At 40.8% G+C, this 17,193-nt stretch overlaps 1 protein-coding gene across 1 annotated transcript; it reads left to right on the forward strand.

Annotated features, from left to right (window-relative positions):
• The first annotated feature begins 13,593 nt into the window (after positions 1 to 13,593).
• On the forward strand, positions 13,594 to 13,983 carry LOC111892462 (uncharacterized). Its single transcript, XM_023888499.1, has one exon. It carries the CDS (start codon positions 13,594 to 13,596, stop codon positions 13,981 to 13,983), a length of 390 nt encoding a protein of 129 aa, XP_023744267.1.
• The last annotated feature ends 3,210 nt before the right edge of the window (positions 13,984 to 17,193 follow it).

Here is a 17,193-nt window from a genome sequence, read left to right on the forward strand (position 1 = left end):
CCTTGATCTTATGATCCACAATCGCGACTGGTCTCTCAACGTAATTCAGGCTCGCATCCAACTGAATATCCTCTTGTGGTACCACCACCGAATCGTCGGCTATACACTTCCTCAATTAAGACACGTGGAAGGTATCATGAATCTGGCTCAACTATGCAAGTAGCTCCAAATGATACGCTACCCTGCCCACCCTCATGGTCATCCTGAACGGACCAATGTATCGGGGCCCCAAATTGCCCTTCTTCCTGAATCGGATCACTCCCTTCCAAGGAGACACCTTTAGGAGTATGAAGTCTCCCACCTGAAACTTAGGCTCGGATCGTCGCCTATCCGCATAACTATTCTGGCGACTCTGAGCTGTCAACAACCTCTGCCTGACCTGTTGTATCTGCTCAGTCGTCTGAAGCACTATCTCAATGCTACCCATCACGCGCTTCCCTACCTCTCCCTAGCAAATGGGAGTCCGACATCTCCTCCCATATAACAACTTGAAGGGAGGTATACCAATACTCGAATGGTGGTTGTTGTTATAGGAAAACTCAGCCAATGGCAAGTACGTGTCCTAACTTCCTCCGAAGTCCAACACACATGCTCGAAGCATGTCCTCGAGCATTTGGATCGTCCATTCACTCTGTCCGTCCGTATGTGGGTGGTATGTGGTACTGAAATGCAGCCTCATACCCAACTCCTCATGGAACTTCTTCCAGAACATGTAAGTGAAACGTACATCTCGATCTGACATAATCGAGATCGGTACTCCAGGACGCGATACCACCTCTCTTACATACAACTCCGCCAGCCTCGCTACGGAAGAGCTCTCACTGATAGCAAAGAAGTGAGCGCTCGTCGTCATCCGGTCAACGATCACCCAATTTGCATCGATGCCCCTCGCGGTCCTCGGTAATTTGGTGATAAAATCCATAGAAATCTGTTCCCACTTCCACTGGGGAATCTCAAGTAGCTGCAAGTTGCCATGCGACGCTGGTGCTCGACCTTAACCCTGCGACAGGTCAAGCACCTCTCAACAAACCACGTGACATCCCTCTTCATACATGGCCACCAATACTCTCTCTTCAGGTCTAAATACATCTTAGTGGCCCCGGGATGGATCGAGAACCTCGATCTATAAGCCTCCTCCATTAGAATGGTACGTGCCCTGCCTACATACGACACCCAAATCCGATCTTGAAAGGTCATAAGCCCTCGGCTATCGGTAACGAACTCAGGTACCTGCCCGATCGCCCTCTCTCTCTCTCTCTCTCTCTTGCGGTTCTCCGGTATCACAGCCTCTGCCTAGGCCTCCTGAATGGTGTCAAACACCGGAGTCATCATCGTCAATCGCATACAAATATCTCGAATCGGGGCACTCTCTACCCTACGGCTCAGAGCATCAGCTACAACATTAGCTTTACCCGGGTTGTACATGATCTCACAATTGTAATCCTTTACCACATCCAACCATCTCCTCTGGCGCATATTCAGGTTGGGCTGATCCATCAAATACTTCAAACTCTTGTGGTCAGTGTATATGGTACACCGAACCCCATACAGATAGTGACGCCAGATCTTGAGGGCGAACACCACTGCCTCTAATTCCAGATCGTGGGTGGGATACCTCGTCTCATGAGGCTCAGCTGCCTCGATGCATACACTATCACATGCCCTTTCTGCATAAGCACCGCACCCAACCCCGATATCGATGCGTCGCAGTATACCACAAAATCCTCCATTCCCTCTAGAAGGGATAACACCGTGGCTTCGCATAACCTCTGGCGAAGAGTCTCAAATGAGGTCAGCTGCTCCGGACCCCACGAAAAAGCAACGCCCTTCCGGGTTAACCTAGTGAGAGGCACGGTAATCTTTGAGGAATCCTTGATAAATCTCCGATAGTAGCCGGCCAACCCCAGAAAACTCTTGATCTTGTTGGGGGATCTCGGCACCTCCCAACTCATCACAACCTCAATCTTGACCGGATCGACCAATATCTTGTTCTAGTTAACGAGGTGTCCCACGAACTGGACCTCCCGTAACCAGAAATCGCACTTGGAGAATTTGGCATAGAGCCTCTCCGATCTCAAAACTCCGAGAACCTCTCTCAGATGCTCCTCATGCTGTTCTCTAGATATCGAATACACCAGAATATCATCGATGAATACAATCACCGACCTATCCAACATCAGCCTGCAAACCCTGTTCCATGAACGCTGTTGGTGCATTGGTGAGCCCAAAAAGCATCACCACAAACTCGTAGTGCCCATAACGAGTCCTAAACGCCGTCTTCTGGATATCCTCATCCCGTAAGCTCATCTGGTGATATCCAGACCTCAAATCTATCTTGGAGAAATAAGATGCTCCCTGAAACTGATCGAACTGATCATCAATCCTCGTCAGTGGATAACGGTTCTTGACCGTTAACTTGTTCAACTCCCGGTAATCAATGCACATCCGGTGTGAACCATCCTTTTTCTTGAAAAAAGGATCGGCGCTCCCTAAGGTGAGCTACTTGGTCTGATAAGTCCTTTCACCAACAGCTCCTGAAGCTGTGAGGATAACTCCTGCATTTCTGGTGGTGCAAGGCGATAGGGCGCCACTCCCAGAACCAAATCGATGCGAAACTCCACATACCTCTCGGGAGGGACACTCGACAACTCCTTGGGGAAAACATCCGAGAACTCACACACTATCGGTGCATCACTAACTGTACCCGGCCTCTCTGTGGCCACCCGTGAATCCATCACATAAGCCACAAACCCGCTACAGCCCTGCTGTAAGCTCCGCCTCGCTCTGGCAGCCGAGCAAAATGCTGAACTAGAACGGGTACCCTCACCATACATCGTAAGTACTCCCTCACTAGGGTCTCGTATCGTTACCAACTGTCGCTCACAGTCTATAACAGCCCTAAATCAGTTGAACCAATCCATGCCCACTATGACACACACGTCCCCCTTCGCAATCGGGTCCAGATCTATCGGGAACTCAACACCGAAGATCTCGAGTACACATCCTCGAATCACATCCGTAGCATACACCGCTCACTCATCAGCTATGTAAACTTGTAGAGGTCGACTCAACGCCTCCTGCTGGATACTAATGTGCTGACTAAATGCTAAAGACACAAATGACCGACTCGCACCCGAGTCAAATAACACCAAAACAGGTACAAAACTCACAAGAAAAGTACCTACGCATATCATAATATAAGCACAATATCTCAAACTCATCATAAATAAATGGAAGAATACATACCAGCCACGGCATCGGGCGCTGCCGCGGACCTCCTTCGCTGTCAACTGGAAGGCTCTCCCGTGACCCTTCGGTTCCTTGGCCTTCACCAGTCGAACCTCAGTAGCTCGCACGGCAGCAGGGGAAGATCCCTACGGTGCTCCCTGTGCTGACCCCCACAGCTACGGACACTCGACTTTCCGGTGTCCGGTTTGGTTGCACTTAAAGCAAACCATGAACCCCTTGGGGCAGTCCTTGGCTATGTGCCCCTCCTTGCCACATTTGTAGCAAGCACTTGATCGACAAATCCCATCATGTCCCTTGCCGCACATCCCACAAGTGCGGCCCTTCTGGCCTCCAAATCTCGCATTGGCAGGGTTTGCCCGCTTAGCTGCCGGTTGAGACTGTGTCGGCCGCCGATCCTTCCTTTGAGACTCGGCCTCCTCCCGGGCGTGAGTCTCCAGCGCAATCTCCCTCTTCCAGGCATTTTCCTGGAGCTCAGCAAATGTCCGGTATGACGAGTTTGCCATGAACTCCCTGATATCCCTCCTCAAAATGCTTAAGTACCGACTCATGCGTGCCTGCTCAGACGACACGTGCTCAGGGAAAAACAGTGCCCTCTCATGGAACATCCATGTGATCACAGTCACTGACTCTGTCCCTTGCTTGAGGGACAAAAACTCATGTGCCAACCGTTCCCTCTCCACCGGGGGAATGTAGTCGTCTTTGAACATGATGGTGAACCTCTCCCAGGTCACCTCCGAAATCTCTGCAAGAGTGAAGTTTGCCGTTACAAACTTCCACCAGTCCTTCGCTCCCAAGTGAAGCTGGTTCAATGCAAACCGAACCCTCAAATGCTCCGGACACGAACAGGTGTAGAGGCATCCCTTGATATCAGAAATCCATCTCATTGCAGCAATCAGATCCTGCGTCCCGTCAAACTCCGGTGGTTTCGTGTTGCTGAACTCCTAAAACAACATCGAGTCACATCCCTGAGGTCTAGCAGCAGCAACAGCTGCAGTAGCTGCAGCAGCCACAACCTCAGTAACCGCTGCATACCGCTCATCAAAGGTCTCAATCAATGTGATCTTGATAGACCAAAACATCTCCAGAATCTCGGCTCGGATCGCCGCAGCCACCTCATCGTGGATCATCTGACGAAGCTCCTCATCACTCATGCTGCTCGTCTTAGGCCTGTGGCGTGTCCCAACCATGATGTCTCTGAAATACAACATAAAAATATCAGAGACTCGCTCGTTCATTCTCGTACTCGATAACTCAACCCTACTTGTTCCCTAGTACCCTAAGGATTCTTACTTGGACTGCACACTGATCCGGTGTCTTCAGTAGTACGGGCCATATACTACCATCCACACCGCATCAGTATTCACCCCAAGTCCTCCTCCTAGTATCCCATATGACAATTATTCTACATCTCGCTAGCATAGGCTACCCTTTGGTAGACCTCTCATCAGCTCCTTACTGCTACCTACTCACTCTCAAGCATCTCGTAGCAGTAGAATTCTTCCTAGGCTAAGGCATCACAAATCAGGCCACTCTAGTCCTAATATGAATACCTAGCCTATTCTAGCATGGATAACATATCATAACATATCTCGTAACACATAATGTAAGGGTATTTTGGGAAATCACCGTTCGGGCGCTAGCTGATCGTACACACTACTTCCTTCTGCTTTTCTCAAATCCTTTTATTTTTTAGAAAAAAATTGTTTAGTTTACGAAAAATTTTCTCAAATCCTCAGTTTGAGTTCAAATACACCCGAAGGTGCATCCGAATCCCTTAAACCAAGGCTCTGATACCAACTTGTAAGAACATAAATTTCCAAAACAATTTTTTTATTTTCAAAACATACTTTTATTCATAAGACAATATCAAAACATAATGTATTCAATGTTATCATAACAAACATATCCCAGAATCTCAAGACATAAACTCCATGAGTGTGTACGGATCATGCCGACGCCTTCCTGCGGTCCTCACTAGTACTTGAAACACATAACACAACATCTGTAAGCATAAATGCTTAGTGAGTTCCCCAAAAAACCACATACAACACATACTCCACTCAAGGCCATAACTCCGTGAGGCCTTCCGCTCCAAGTGTCTTAGGGGACTTATGTCCCGAAATCCTGGTAGACCTTCTAGTCCTACCCGTATTGACCTTCCGGTCCGTAACCTCCAGACCTTCCGGTCCATATCATCTTGACCTTCCGGTCCTTATCATTCATAACATACATAACACATACATATCATATAACAACATACAGTACATACATCTCAAAGCATATAAGACCTTCCGGTCAAACATATGTACCATTCTAGGTACAGTATAGTGAGAAGACCCACCTCATACGAGATCGGATAATCTCCCGTGCTCGGATACCCGATCTAGCCTCCTCCTATCAACAGAATAACATCCTTAATCAATATACTCTTATATTCTCATATCTAATGATGGGTAGAAGACCATTCTACCTCTCCCAGAACTCTCTTGAATCAGCTTGACCAAACCCTAAGGTCAACTGAAGTCAACGGTCAAACTTTGACTCGACTCGTCGAGTGCACATGGGCGACTCGGCGAGTCCATGCGGGTCCTCTGAATCCTTCTAGCCTCACTTGGCATGTCGAGTCATCCCTTCAATCGACGGGCTACTCCTGTGACGAATCGCGGTGCAACCCCGACTCGACTCGTCGAGTCCACTTATGAACTCGACGAGTTACATCCATGGCAACACTCAAATGACCTTATGAGGTCAGATCCGCTTCTTTAACCTATAGATCTGACCTTCCCATACCCACTAATCACGTAAAGGTGAAACCTTTACAGTCATGCAACACATATATGGTTCCTTTTGAAGAAATAACCTCAAAAATGGCAACCTAAGTTCATTCCTTCCATAACTCTACATAAAGAAAGATGGATAATGCTCTCTGGACCTCTATGGGTCCAGATCTGAAGTGTAACACAAAAAGGGACCATAAACTCAACAATTCAAGCCATAAAAAGGGTATAGAAAACCCTAGATTCATAGATCTTAACCAAACAAAAGGAGAGTTCGATTTAGTACCTCAACACTACAGATCCAAGCTTGGAAACCACGTACTAGCAACCCTCTTGACCTCCTCTAGCTGGAAACACCTTCTTCTTTGCAAAACAACACCAAAAAGGATTAAAATGGCTTGCTCTCACATAAAACTCGCCCAAGCTCTCTAGGTTTTCTCTCTCTGGACTGGTAGCCGCAAATGAGGGATATAAGGTCCTTTAAATAGGGCTCAGGCCCGCAAATTTAGGGTTTCTGACCTCAGTGCAGACTCGTCGAGTCACCCTGCCAACTCATCGAGTGCATTCATTAATCCAGTCAGCAGATCGTGATCATACTCGACGAGTCTATGCGTCGACTCGTCGAGTCCTTCTCTCTAAATCAAAATAAATGAATAACATAAAATACCTGGGAATCCGGATGTTACACTTTATTTGTTGGTTTGACACCCAAACAAATTGGAGCCATTGTCGAGTATACGGTAGTACTAATTATTTATGCCAAGATTTCGCGTAGGTTCACCTTAACTAGTTAATTTGGAGATAGAGAAATCTATGAAGCAAAGATAGATGCAAGTTATACTTTTAAAGAAACAACAACAATCTGAAGCTTCTTCATCAAACCTTTCAAGCAAAACTTCACCAACATCCAAAGATTCCACACCACCACCTTCACCCACTCATTCTACAGAACCAGAAACTTCCATCCCTACATCTACCATGGAAGACCATGGAGGCAATCAATATCCTCTTGTTCTACCTCCTGAATAAACCTTTAGACAATGGGCTACCCAAGATGTTACCCAACAACCATTGTGCATCAGTTATCCCACAACAATAAACTTTGAACTCAAATCCAAACTCATTCGTTTGTTGCCTACATTCCAAGGTCATCAGGATGAAGACCACATAAATTCCTTAAGAAATTTCATGTTTTTTGTTTAAGAGTGAAGCCACATGAGGTTACTAAAGATCAAATCAAGTTAAGCGTATTCTCCTTTGCTTTACAAGATTCATCCAAGGAGTGGTTATATGACTTGCCATCAGGGTCATTCACAACATGAAATGAGCTTGCACGGATGTTTTTGGACAAGTATTTTCCAGAGATGTGAGCTTCAACTTTATGTAGGGAAATCATTGGTATCAAGTAACAAAAAAGAAAACCCTTGCACACTTACTAGGAACAGTTCAAGAAATTATGTTCAAGATGTCCAAAGAATGAGATTCCAGAGTACCAATTGTTGCAGTATTTTTGTGAAGGGATGTAACTTTGAGAGAGAAGATTGTTTTCTTGTCTAGAATATGGTTGAAGAGTCCCAGCATACAACTTAAGAAGAAGAATGGTACAGTGATGCACCAAGAGGAGTGAAAGAAATTTCTACACCGAAAATCGAGAGTCAACTTTCTGAGTTGACTAAAGTTGTGATGATGATTCCTAAGGACAATGGTGTACAACCACCAGTAGTTAGACCTTGTGGTATTTGTACCCAAGTTAGAGACCCCACTGATATGTGCCCGATGTTACAAGAAGACATAGAGTCGGTTCAAGCCATGGGTTTTTCTAGTCAACAACAAGGCAATTTTCCACCAAGAGGCAACCCAAATTGACACCAACCCAATGCCAATTTTCAGCCAAGGCCACCACCTTATCAACCTAGATCTCCATTTCAGAATCAAATGCATCATCAACCAAATTTCCATCCCCATCAACCTCCTCATCAATCTCAATTCCAACCTCAAAACATGCAACAAGGAAGTAGTTCAAGTGGTTCAAGAATGTTTTTCGAAGACATTCTCAAGAGTTTAGCCACACGTACTCAATCATTTCAAAATGAGACCAAGGAGAGTATAAATACTTTGGAGTAACAAATGAATCAACTCGCCATTTTTGTGACTAAATTGGAGTCACAAGGCAAACTTCCCGCACAAACTGATAATAATCCAAAGCTTAATGCATATGCCATCACTTAAAGGAATGACAAAGAGTATGAAGATCCACACATGATTGAGGAAGAAGAAGAGATGGGGTTCGAGAAAGAAGATAAGAATTCAAAAGCATCCTCATAGCCAATACCCATTGAATTGAGAGTTACTCCTCCTCCTTTTCCTACAAGCTTAAGCAATTCAAAGCGAGAGAGAGAGGGAGAAAGAAGATAATGAAATCATGGTGATGTTCAGAAAGGTTAAGGTAAATATTCCGCCCATTGATTCCATCAAACAAGTTCATAGGTATGCTAAGTTCCTTAAGTATTATGCACATCTAAGAAAAAGTTGAAACATATTGAAACTGTCAAAGTAAGTGAGAATATTTATACGGTGCTACAGAAAAGATTACCTAAAAAATTTAAGGATCGGGGTGTTTTCACAGTTCCTTTTAAGTTAGGTAGCCTTCATGTTTCATGAGCTATGCTAGAACTTGGAGATTTTATCAATGCTTTGCCTTACTCTATTTTTAAAAGTTTAAATAATGGCGCATTGAAGAAGATCGGTGTGATCATACAATTAGACAACCGATCTTTAGTAGATTCACAAGGTGTGCTAGAGGATGTCTTAGTTCAATTGAATGAACTAGTATTTCCAGCAGACTTTTATGTTATTGACATGGATGATTATGACTCAACAAATTTTAGTTCAATCCTTCTAGGAAGGCCCTTTTTGAAAGCAGTCCGGAAAAAAATAAATGTTTATGGAGAGGTGATTAAATTTAACATTTACGATGCCATGAGATATTCGATTGATATTTCATCTTTAAACTTTGTTGATGTTATAAGTCCTTAACCGCAAAATGTTTTAATTTCTCTAACCTCGATGTTTTAGCCTTAGTTTTAGATAGGAATCTTTAAAAAGATCAGGTGGAGAAACTTTCCAAAGAATTAAAGATTGATGAAGAGATTATGGAAGTTGTATCATACATGGATAAAAAGAAGAAGATGAGGTTTGATGTTCCAAAGATGAAATTATTGATGCCTAATGAGAAAAATGTACATTCTATTATGCAAGCACCTGAATTGGAACTCAAGACTTTGCCAGAGCATCTCAAATATGCTTATCTTGGTGAGAAAGAGACTTTTCCCATGATCATTTCCATAAATTTAAAAAAAAAGGAAGAAGAAGAGCTTGTCACCAATTTGAAGGAATATAAGGAATCTATTGGGTGGACTATAGCCGACATTAAGGGGCTAAATCCTTCACTTTGCATGCATAAAATCGTTACGGAAGAAGATTACAAGCCTTCTCGATATGCTCAAAGGTGTTTAAACCCTTCAATGATGGAGGTTCTTAAGAAAAAAAATTCTGAAGTTGTTGAATGTCGGAATGATCTACCCTATATCGAATAGTAAGTAGGTAAGCCCCGTCCAAGTTGTACCGAAGAAGACGGGTATTACCACCAACGATGACCAAGGTGAATTAGTCCCCACCCGTACGTAAAATGTGTGGAGAGTTTGCATAGACTATAGAAGAATCAATGCCTCACCCCGAAAAGACAATTTCACACTTCCTTTTATTAACCAAATGTTGAAAACGTTAGCGGGATAGACACATTATTGTTGCTTGGATGGGTATTCTATTTTTCACCAAATACACATGGCACCCGAGGAGCAAGAAAAGATCACCTTCGCATGTCCCTTCGGAAAAATTTCATATAGGCATATGCCTTTTGAGCTTTGCAATGCTCCTGCCACTTTTCATAGTTGCATGGTCAGTATTTTTTTAGAGTATGTTGAGGAAATCATTGAAGTGTTTATAGATGACTTTGTTGCTTATGGTAATTCTTTTAATGAATGTTTAGGTAATTTAAAGAAGATTTTGCAAAAATGTATTGAGACCAACCTTGTTTTGAATTATGAAAAGTGTCATTTTATGGTTGATAAAGGTATCATTCTTGGTCATGCTGTGTCATCTAAGGGTCTAGAGGTAGACAAATCAAAAAGTAATATCATTAAGTCATTACCTTATCCCACTTATTTACATGTGGTCCGCTTATTTCATGGCCATGCAGGTTATTATAGAAGGTTCATCAAAGAATTCTAAAAAATAGCCTGTTCCACGTGTGAACTCTTGTAGAAAGATGTAGAATTTGAATTTTTCAAGGAGTGCAAGCAAGCTTTTCAGTTGAAGGAGTTGTTAATTTCAACACCAATACTTCAACCACCAGATTGGAGTTTACCATTTGAAATAATGTGTGATGCTAGTAATCATGTGATTGGGGTAATGTTGGGGCAAAAAAATATCAATTTTCTCATGTCATTTATTATTCCTCAAAGACACTCAATTGTGCATAAGCCAATTACCCTAGAACTGAGAAATAATTTTTGCCTATTGTCTTTACCTTAGAAAAGTCTCGTCAATATTTGGTAGGTTCTAGAGTGAATGTTTATGCTGATCATGCAACTCTTGGGTCCCTACTTGCAAAAAAAGATTTGAAGCCTAGACTCATCTTATGGATTTTTCTCTTAGAAGAATTTGACATTGAAATCAAGGACAAGTGAGGCAAAGAAAACCTTGTGGCTGATCATCTTAGTTTGATTATCTCTCCCAATGACCCAAATCCCATCCGTTAAACATTTCCGGATGAAAATTTGTTTTCAAAAAAAGTTGCCTCGTGGTATTTCGATATTGTGAACTACATCATCACCAATCAGTTTCCACCAGATTTGACTCATTAGCAAAAACATAAAATCAAGAAAGAAGCCAAGAGGTATGTATAGGACGAACCATACTTGTAACGCCCATGTTTATAGGCTAAGCATTAATTTAATGGTGTATTAGTTAGGGTCAAAACTTATAACCTACTTTGAAATAATAAATAGGAATTATTTGAATATTATGTGATTTTATGTGCCTTATATATAATTATAAGATATAATAAGTTAAGAGTAAAATTAAGCGTCAAAAATAAAATAATAGATAGGTCTAATATCTATGAAGAAAGTTGTAGTGGTCGGGACAAGGATTCCGGAGATATAAAGAACGCCGAAATCCGAGTTATAACAAAGAAGATATGACCTATCGAAGTTTCGCGTCAAAACCGACACGACACTAGGAAACGTAAAAAGTTAGTTTATGATAAACTACTTTTTATCCTTAGCAGTCTAAATGAAAGTTGTAGAGTACGTCTCCACCTATGCGTGGATATAAAGAACGTCAAAAACGGAGTTCGTATGAAAAAGTTATGGCCTTCCGAAGATATCGCTATCGGAAACACTAATTTTGACTGAACTCACGAGGTGAACATAAATGTTCACAAGGTGAGGACTCAAACCGCCACATTTCGGATCTAGAAGGTGTGATGAGGCTGGGAGGGGATAAAATCCAAACTCACGACGTGAACAAGGAGTTTTTCACGACGTGAGGCGTCATATGGCCACCTTCCGAAGCTAGGGACGCAAATGGCAAGTCTACGGGGTGAACATGCAAGACTCACGACGTGAGCCTTATGAAACTCACGACGTCAGTTTCTAAAACCTTTATTATAAATAGTAGGTCCGAATTCAACCATTCTCACACCAAAACTTCTTCCCTTTCTCTCCTTTGCTGAGGCCATTTTGCATCCCGAGCCCGACGATCATGAGCCGTTGACCGTTTTTAGATTCTATCTACTCCCGCTACTAAAGTGAGTGCATATTTATTTTCATCTTACGCATAGATATGAAGTATTTTATATAAATTACATTCTAGGTGTGCATATTGTCTGTATACTTGTTATCTATGTTAGATGAACACTATTATACATGTTTTAAATGATTTAAACTGTATATGTATTTTATATCTACAAATATGTTGGGGTAAAACATGGGTAGATGAAATAGTTGGTGTGTGATGAAATAAAATGATGAGAGGCCTCGATGTTGTTGTTGATCCAGTCATCTAGCAGAGTATAGATGACAACCACGGACTATTCTAGACAGTCAAGTGGAACGCTAGCAGGCCCGCAACCTGTAGGTGTTCGTGAATGATGTGTTCACTGGTGTACTCTATCCCCCTCATGGTTGCCTTACGAACATTTATTGTTGAGGAAACCCCTTAGCAATAGTGTCCATCCCGATGATAATCCTTAGGCTAGATCCCTTACGATAGGTGTTTTAGGGATGTAAAGTGAGGATAACGGGAATGGGTAATCGGATTATTGTTGGTTGATGAAATTAATAAACTTATTTATTGTGAGATGAAAATCCTATGTGCTCACCAGGCTCCCAAGCCTGACCCACTCAGTTTTCTCATATACAGGTAGTGGAAAGAGAGCATAGGAGTGATGATCTTATGAGAGATCAATGGATTATAGGCTACTAGAATAATTAGATATTATAATGCCTATGTTGTTTATTTTATGCTTTTGATCTGTATTAACAATGATATCCCAACGTTTTTAATATAATACATTTCTACGGAAATGCTTTGACAAATTCTTTTTCATATTTTTTTTTGGAACAAATTCCGCATTATATTTCTTTAAAAATATACTCTGATTGCATAAATAAATCGGTCTTTTCTGGCCGTGAAATTGGGGATGTCACAATACTTGTGGAAATTTTATGCTGACCAAATGACCAGATGATGTACTGAACAACATGAGGTGCCCTTTATCTTAGAATTTTGTCACTCTTATGCTTGTGGAGGGCATTTTGGTTCTCTAAGAACTATAAGAAAATTCTTGGAGAGTGGATTTTACTGGCCAAGTATCTTCCATGACTTTTATATTTTTTGGGCAAGTTGTGATAAGTGTCAAAATATGGGTTCTTTAAGCTCAAAGAATCTAATGCCTCTTAACCCCCATTTTAGTTTTTAAAATTTTTGATGTTTGGTGAATTGATTACATGGGTCCTTTCCCATCTTCTTCGGATTTTACTTACATTTTGTTGCATGTGGATTATGTCTCTAAGTGGGTGGAAGCTAAAGCTACTTGTACTAATGATTCAAAAGTTGTGATAGATTTTGTGAAGGCTAACATTTTTCCATATTTGGAGTTCCAAAAGCCTTAATGAGTGATCGTGGTTCACATTTTTGCAATCATATTCTTGGAAGTGTTTTGAAGAATTACGGTGTTACTCATGAAGTTTTAACAACATACCACCCACAAATGAATGGATAAGCTGAATTATGCAATTGAGAAATCAAGAGCATTTTGGAGAACACTGTGAATATAACAATGAAAGATTGGAGTAATCGTCTCGATGATACTTTGTAGGCATACCATACTGCATTCAAGACTCCAATCGGAATGTTTTCATATCGTATTGTTTTCGGGAAGCCATGTCGATTACATGTGGAGTTGGAATATAGAGCTTATTAGGCGGTCAAGCAATTAAATATGAACATGTATGAATTGGGAAAAAAAGAGAAGCTTGACATACAAGAACTTGAAGAGATCCACAATGAACCATATGAGATTGAAGTTCTTTACATAGAAAAGACAAAAGCATACCATGACAAAATGATTTCTCGCAAGGTATTTGTTAAAGGAAAAAAGGTATTGCTTTACCACTCTCCCTTTAAGTTAATTCCTGGAAAATTAAGGTCCCGTTGGGTGGGACAATTTTTTGTTACTAATGTTTTTGAGCATGGTGCAATAGAGATTAGAAGTGATAAAGCTAGGATGATTATTAAGGTAAACGGGCACCATTTGAAGCCTTATTATGAAATATTTGAAGTCAATAATGAGGAAATGGAGGCAATCACAGACCCACAGTACCAAGATTGACAAATCATTGGGGTTCATGTCATGCCACTGACTTAAAACAAGGGTAGCTGCCCGAGAGGCAAATCAGGGGTATTTTTGTCATTTTTGTAAAGATTTTGTACATACATTTTATTTCAAGTTTTTATGTTTCAAATTTGTTAGAATAATTAGGGAGTCTATAAGTAATTTTTATGAGGAGCTGATGTGAAAATTGAAAAAAAATGATGGCATTTCATAGTTTATTACATGGGCCGTGTAATGCATGCCTTTTCAAAATACGACCGTGTAATGCCGATTTGGATCAAAAATTTCTCGAAGCAAGGTCGCGTAATGAGAAGCTTACCATTACACAGGCCGTATAATGCTACATGGTAAAAAATTGTTTTCCTTTTCACTTAAATGAACGCAAATCCACTTTGTCTTTCTCATTCGTACGTCATTGTTCCCTACTTTCTTCTCTCTTTCTCTTCATCGAGAAGGCACACACATTCATACAATCAATTATTGCTCGGATTTAAGCAATCAAGGTATTTTATTTCATCCACTTTCTTCTTCCCAACTCTACAAGCAACTCAGGAACACCATTTTCATGGTAATTTTTGGAAGTTTTTATGAACCCTAGAAATTGGGTTCAGAAATTTTGTTTTAGTTTCTTCAAATTGTTTGTAGGATAAGCTTGGGGAAGCATTGTGGATACGATTTCAAATGGTTTCAAGCATTAATTTCAAATAACATGCTCCATAATCGTGTAATCTCTTTCCAATTCCTTCATTTTGTATTATTAGTTAAAAAACGGTTGAATCTTTGTCCCTAAACTGTCAAATTGAGTGTCATTTTTGTGTTAATTCTTTGAATTGGTTGTTCATTATGCTTAAGTGTTAGATTTATCACAAGTCTACTAGCTTTAACTTCTCATCGGAGTGGTAAAAAGGGTAATTCCAAGCGTTATAGAGTTGTTGAATCTAGTGTTAGTAAACGTGGCCTAAATCCTCCACACCAAAATTCTGGTGATTTGGAATTCTTAGATTCTCAACAAGAAGCTAGGTTTTATAATCTTCTTGGACGTAGCCGTACATCACAGAAATTTACTTAACATGCCCACTCTCGAGTCCCTCCATATACATGAGCAAGTTCGTTCTTTGTTTAGAAATATTTGGTCGGAGGGTTTGTTTCCATTGCATGATGTTGGTTATGTCCAACCCGCTCTTCAGATTCTATCATCCGTTTCTTTCAATAATCGAACTGAATATCTCTCATTCCGTGCTTTCAGCTGTAATTATCGGTTACACAAAAATCAATTATGTGAACTCATTGATGCTCCAATTGCCATTACTTACAATCCGTTACACATATGAAATTTTCCATTTCAAGAGGATTCGAAAGACTTTTGGGGGAGAATTTTAGGATTGAAATATTTTCCAATCATTGTCAAGGCATTAAGTATCATTCTTCCTGTTCTTAAGGCCACCCATCACATCCTTGCCTATGTCGTCTTTCCACAAAATGACATAAGCAAGGCTGGCCAAAAAGAATTAGAGCTTATGTGGTGTATGATCCACAACCTGAATCGATTTCCCGATTTTCGATTATGGATCGTTTTCTAATTGTTGAAGTTATCCCACAACACTAGTGGTAAAATACTTTACTGGGTCATCATCATAATTATTCTCAAAAACCCAGCTCTTGCCACTCGTTTTCCACCTGGTCTCGATGTTATTTAGGGAGAAACTTTCCTAACAAAAACTTCCTACAAAACATGCATTTGTTTTCTAAAGAATATATAACACAAATGTTTATTAGGTTGTTGATAGCAGCGATTACCTCCGTATTGATCGTCAAAATACCCAGCTTCTTAGTTTGTCCAATCCCGTGCACAACACTATTTGGTGTCTTAGGTCTAATTTAGGTGCCCTGATGCCCGAGCCTAATTATGAGTCTGATGAAGATGAGCTCATTCTCGATGCTCAAATTCCAGACGTTGTTGTTGTGCCAGTGCAGCAAGAACCTGTCATGCATCCCTATGTACATGAAATAATTTGAGTGGTTACATGCTGATAATATATGTTTGCATTGTGACTACTTTGACCTTTAGGAGAGTGTTTATGAGATACCGAGCTAGTAGAGTAAAGAGAATAATTTTATATTTTTGGAGACGACCAATAAACACACAACCAGCATGTGGACACCTTTATGACTGACACGCATCGAGTGCTTTTCTTGGGTGGTCAACTCACACAACCACCCTATTATCCCCAATATCCACATCTATTTTCACAACCATACCCTCCATATTATCCTCTATATTTTCAGCCAAATCACCCGCATCACGATCCTACTTGGTAGTCGGTCCCGCTCTCTTCCGAAGCATCGAGGACGATGCATCATTTTAAGCTTGGGGAGGGGTAAATTCCATTGCGTTACATTCATTTTCCATTGAATTCCATTCATTGGATTTATATCCTAAAAAATTGCATAAAAAATATTTCATTGCATTGGATATATAAATGGATATATAAAAAACATTACATAATAAAATATGAAGTATAAAAGAACAAAAAGATTTTTCCTTTTCATTTAGGTTTAATAGGACCATATTCATGCATTTTTCTCTCCTCTTTCTTCTCATCATTAGAATGCCTTTAACCTTTTGTCATAATACACAGTCAAGTTCAAAGTTTTGTCTGCTTATACCCCATTTATATATGGTGTCATTAATTTGTGAAACCTTGGAACTAATGAGAACTGATGAGATTTAAAAACCTTTAAACTATGAAGATCGATTAGATCTTGAACAAGTAAGTAAATGTAAAACTGTAAGAACACGAAAATATGAACGAGACAAGAGTGAATCAAACGTGTCGAATGATTAAACAAAATCCTCAGAAGAGCTCGATTAAGAACATCAACTGTAGAGGATTGGTAGGTTACAAGAACGATTAAAGAAACCTGTAAATGCTAGCGTTATGCTCTAGACGAATCACTATGATCGTTACTCTCTAAAATCGTTAACCTAATATGCATGGAAGCATATACTTATATATTAAACATAAAGGGCTCTCGGTTGGACAGGCCCAAACCGGATTACAAAATAAATAAACTATCGAGCCCAACGACGCAACACTTCAAAATAATCTTCAGCCCAACAATCTCCCCCTTTGCGTCAATTGGAGCGAGACCTTCACTTGTTACTTGGGCCAGCAGCTGAAGCAGGTACCTTCTTCTTCACGGTGC

The sequence above is a fragment of the Lactuca sativa genome, chromosome 4, assembly GCF_002870075.4.
Source record: "Lactuca sativa cultivar Salinas chromosome 4, Lsat_Salinas_v11, whole genome shotgun sequence".
Taxonomy (NCBI): Eukaryota; Viridiplantae; Streptophyta; class Magnoliopsida; order Asterales; family Asteraceae; genus Lactuca; species Lactuca sativa.

What these genes read in the sequence shown, in the direction of transcription:
- LOC111892462 (XM_023888499.1), top strand. Translation starts at nt 13,594, where the DNA reads ATGAACATGTATGAATTGGGAAAAAAAGAGAAGCTTGACATACAAGAA.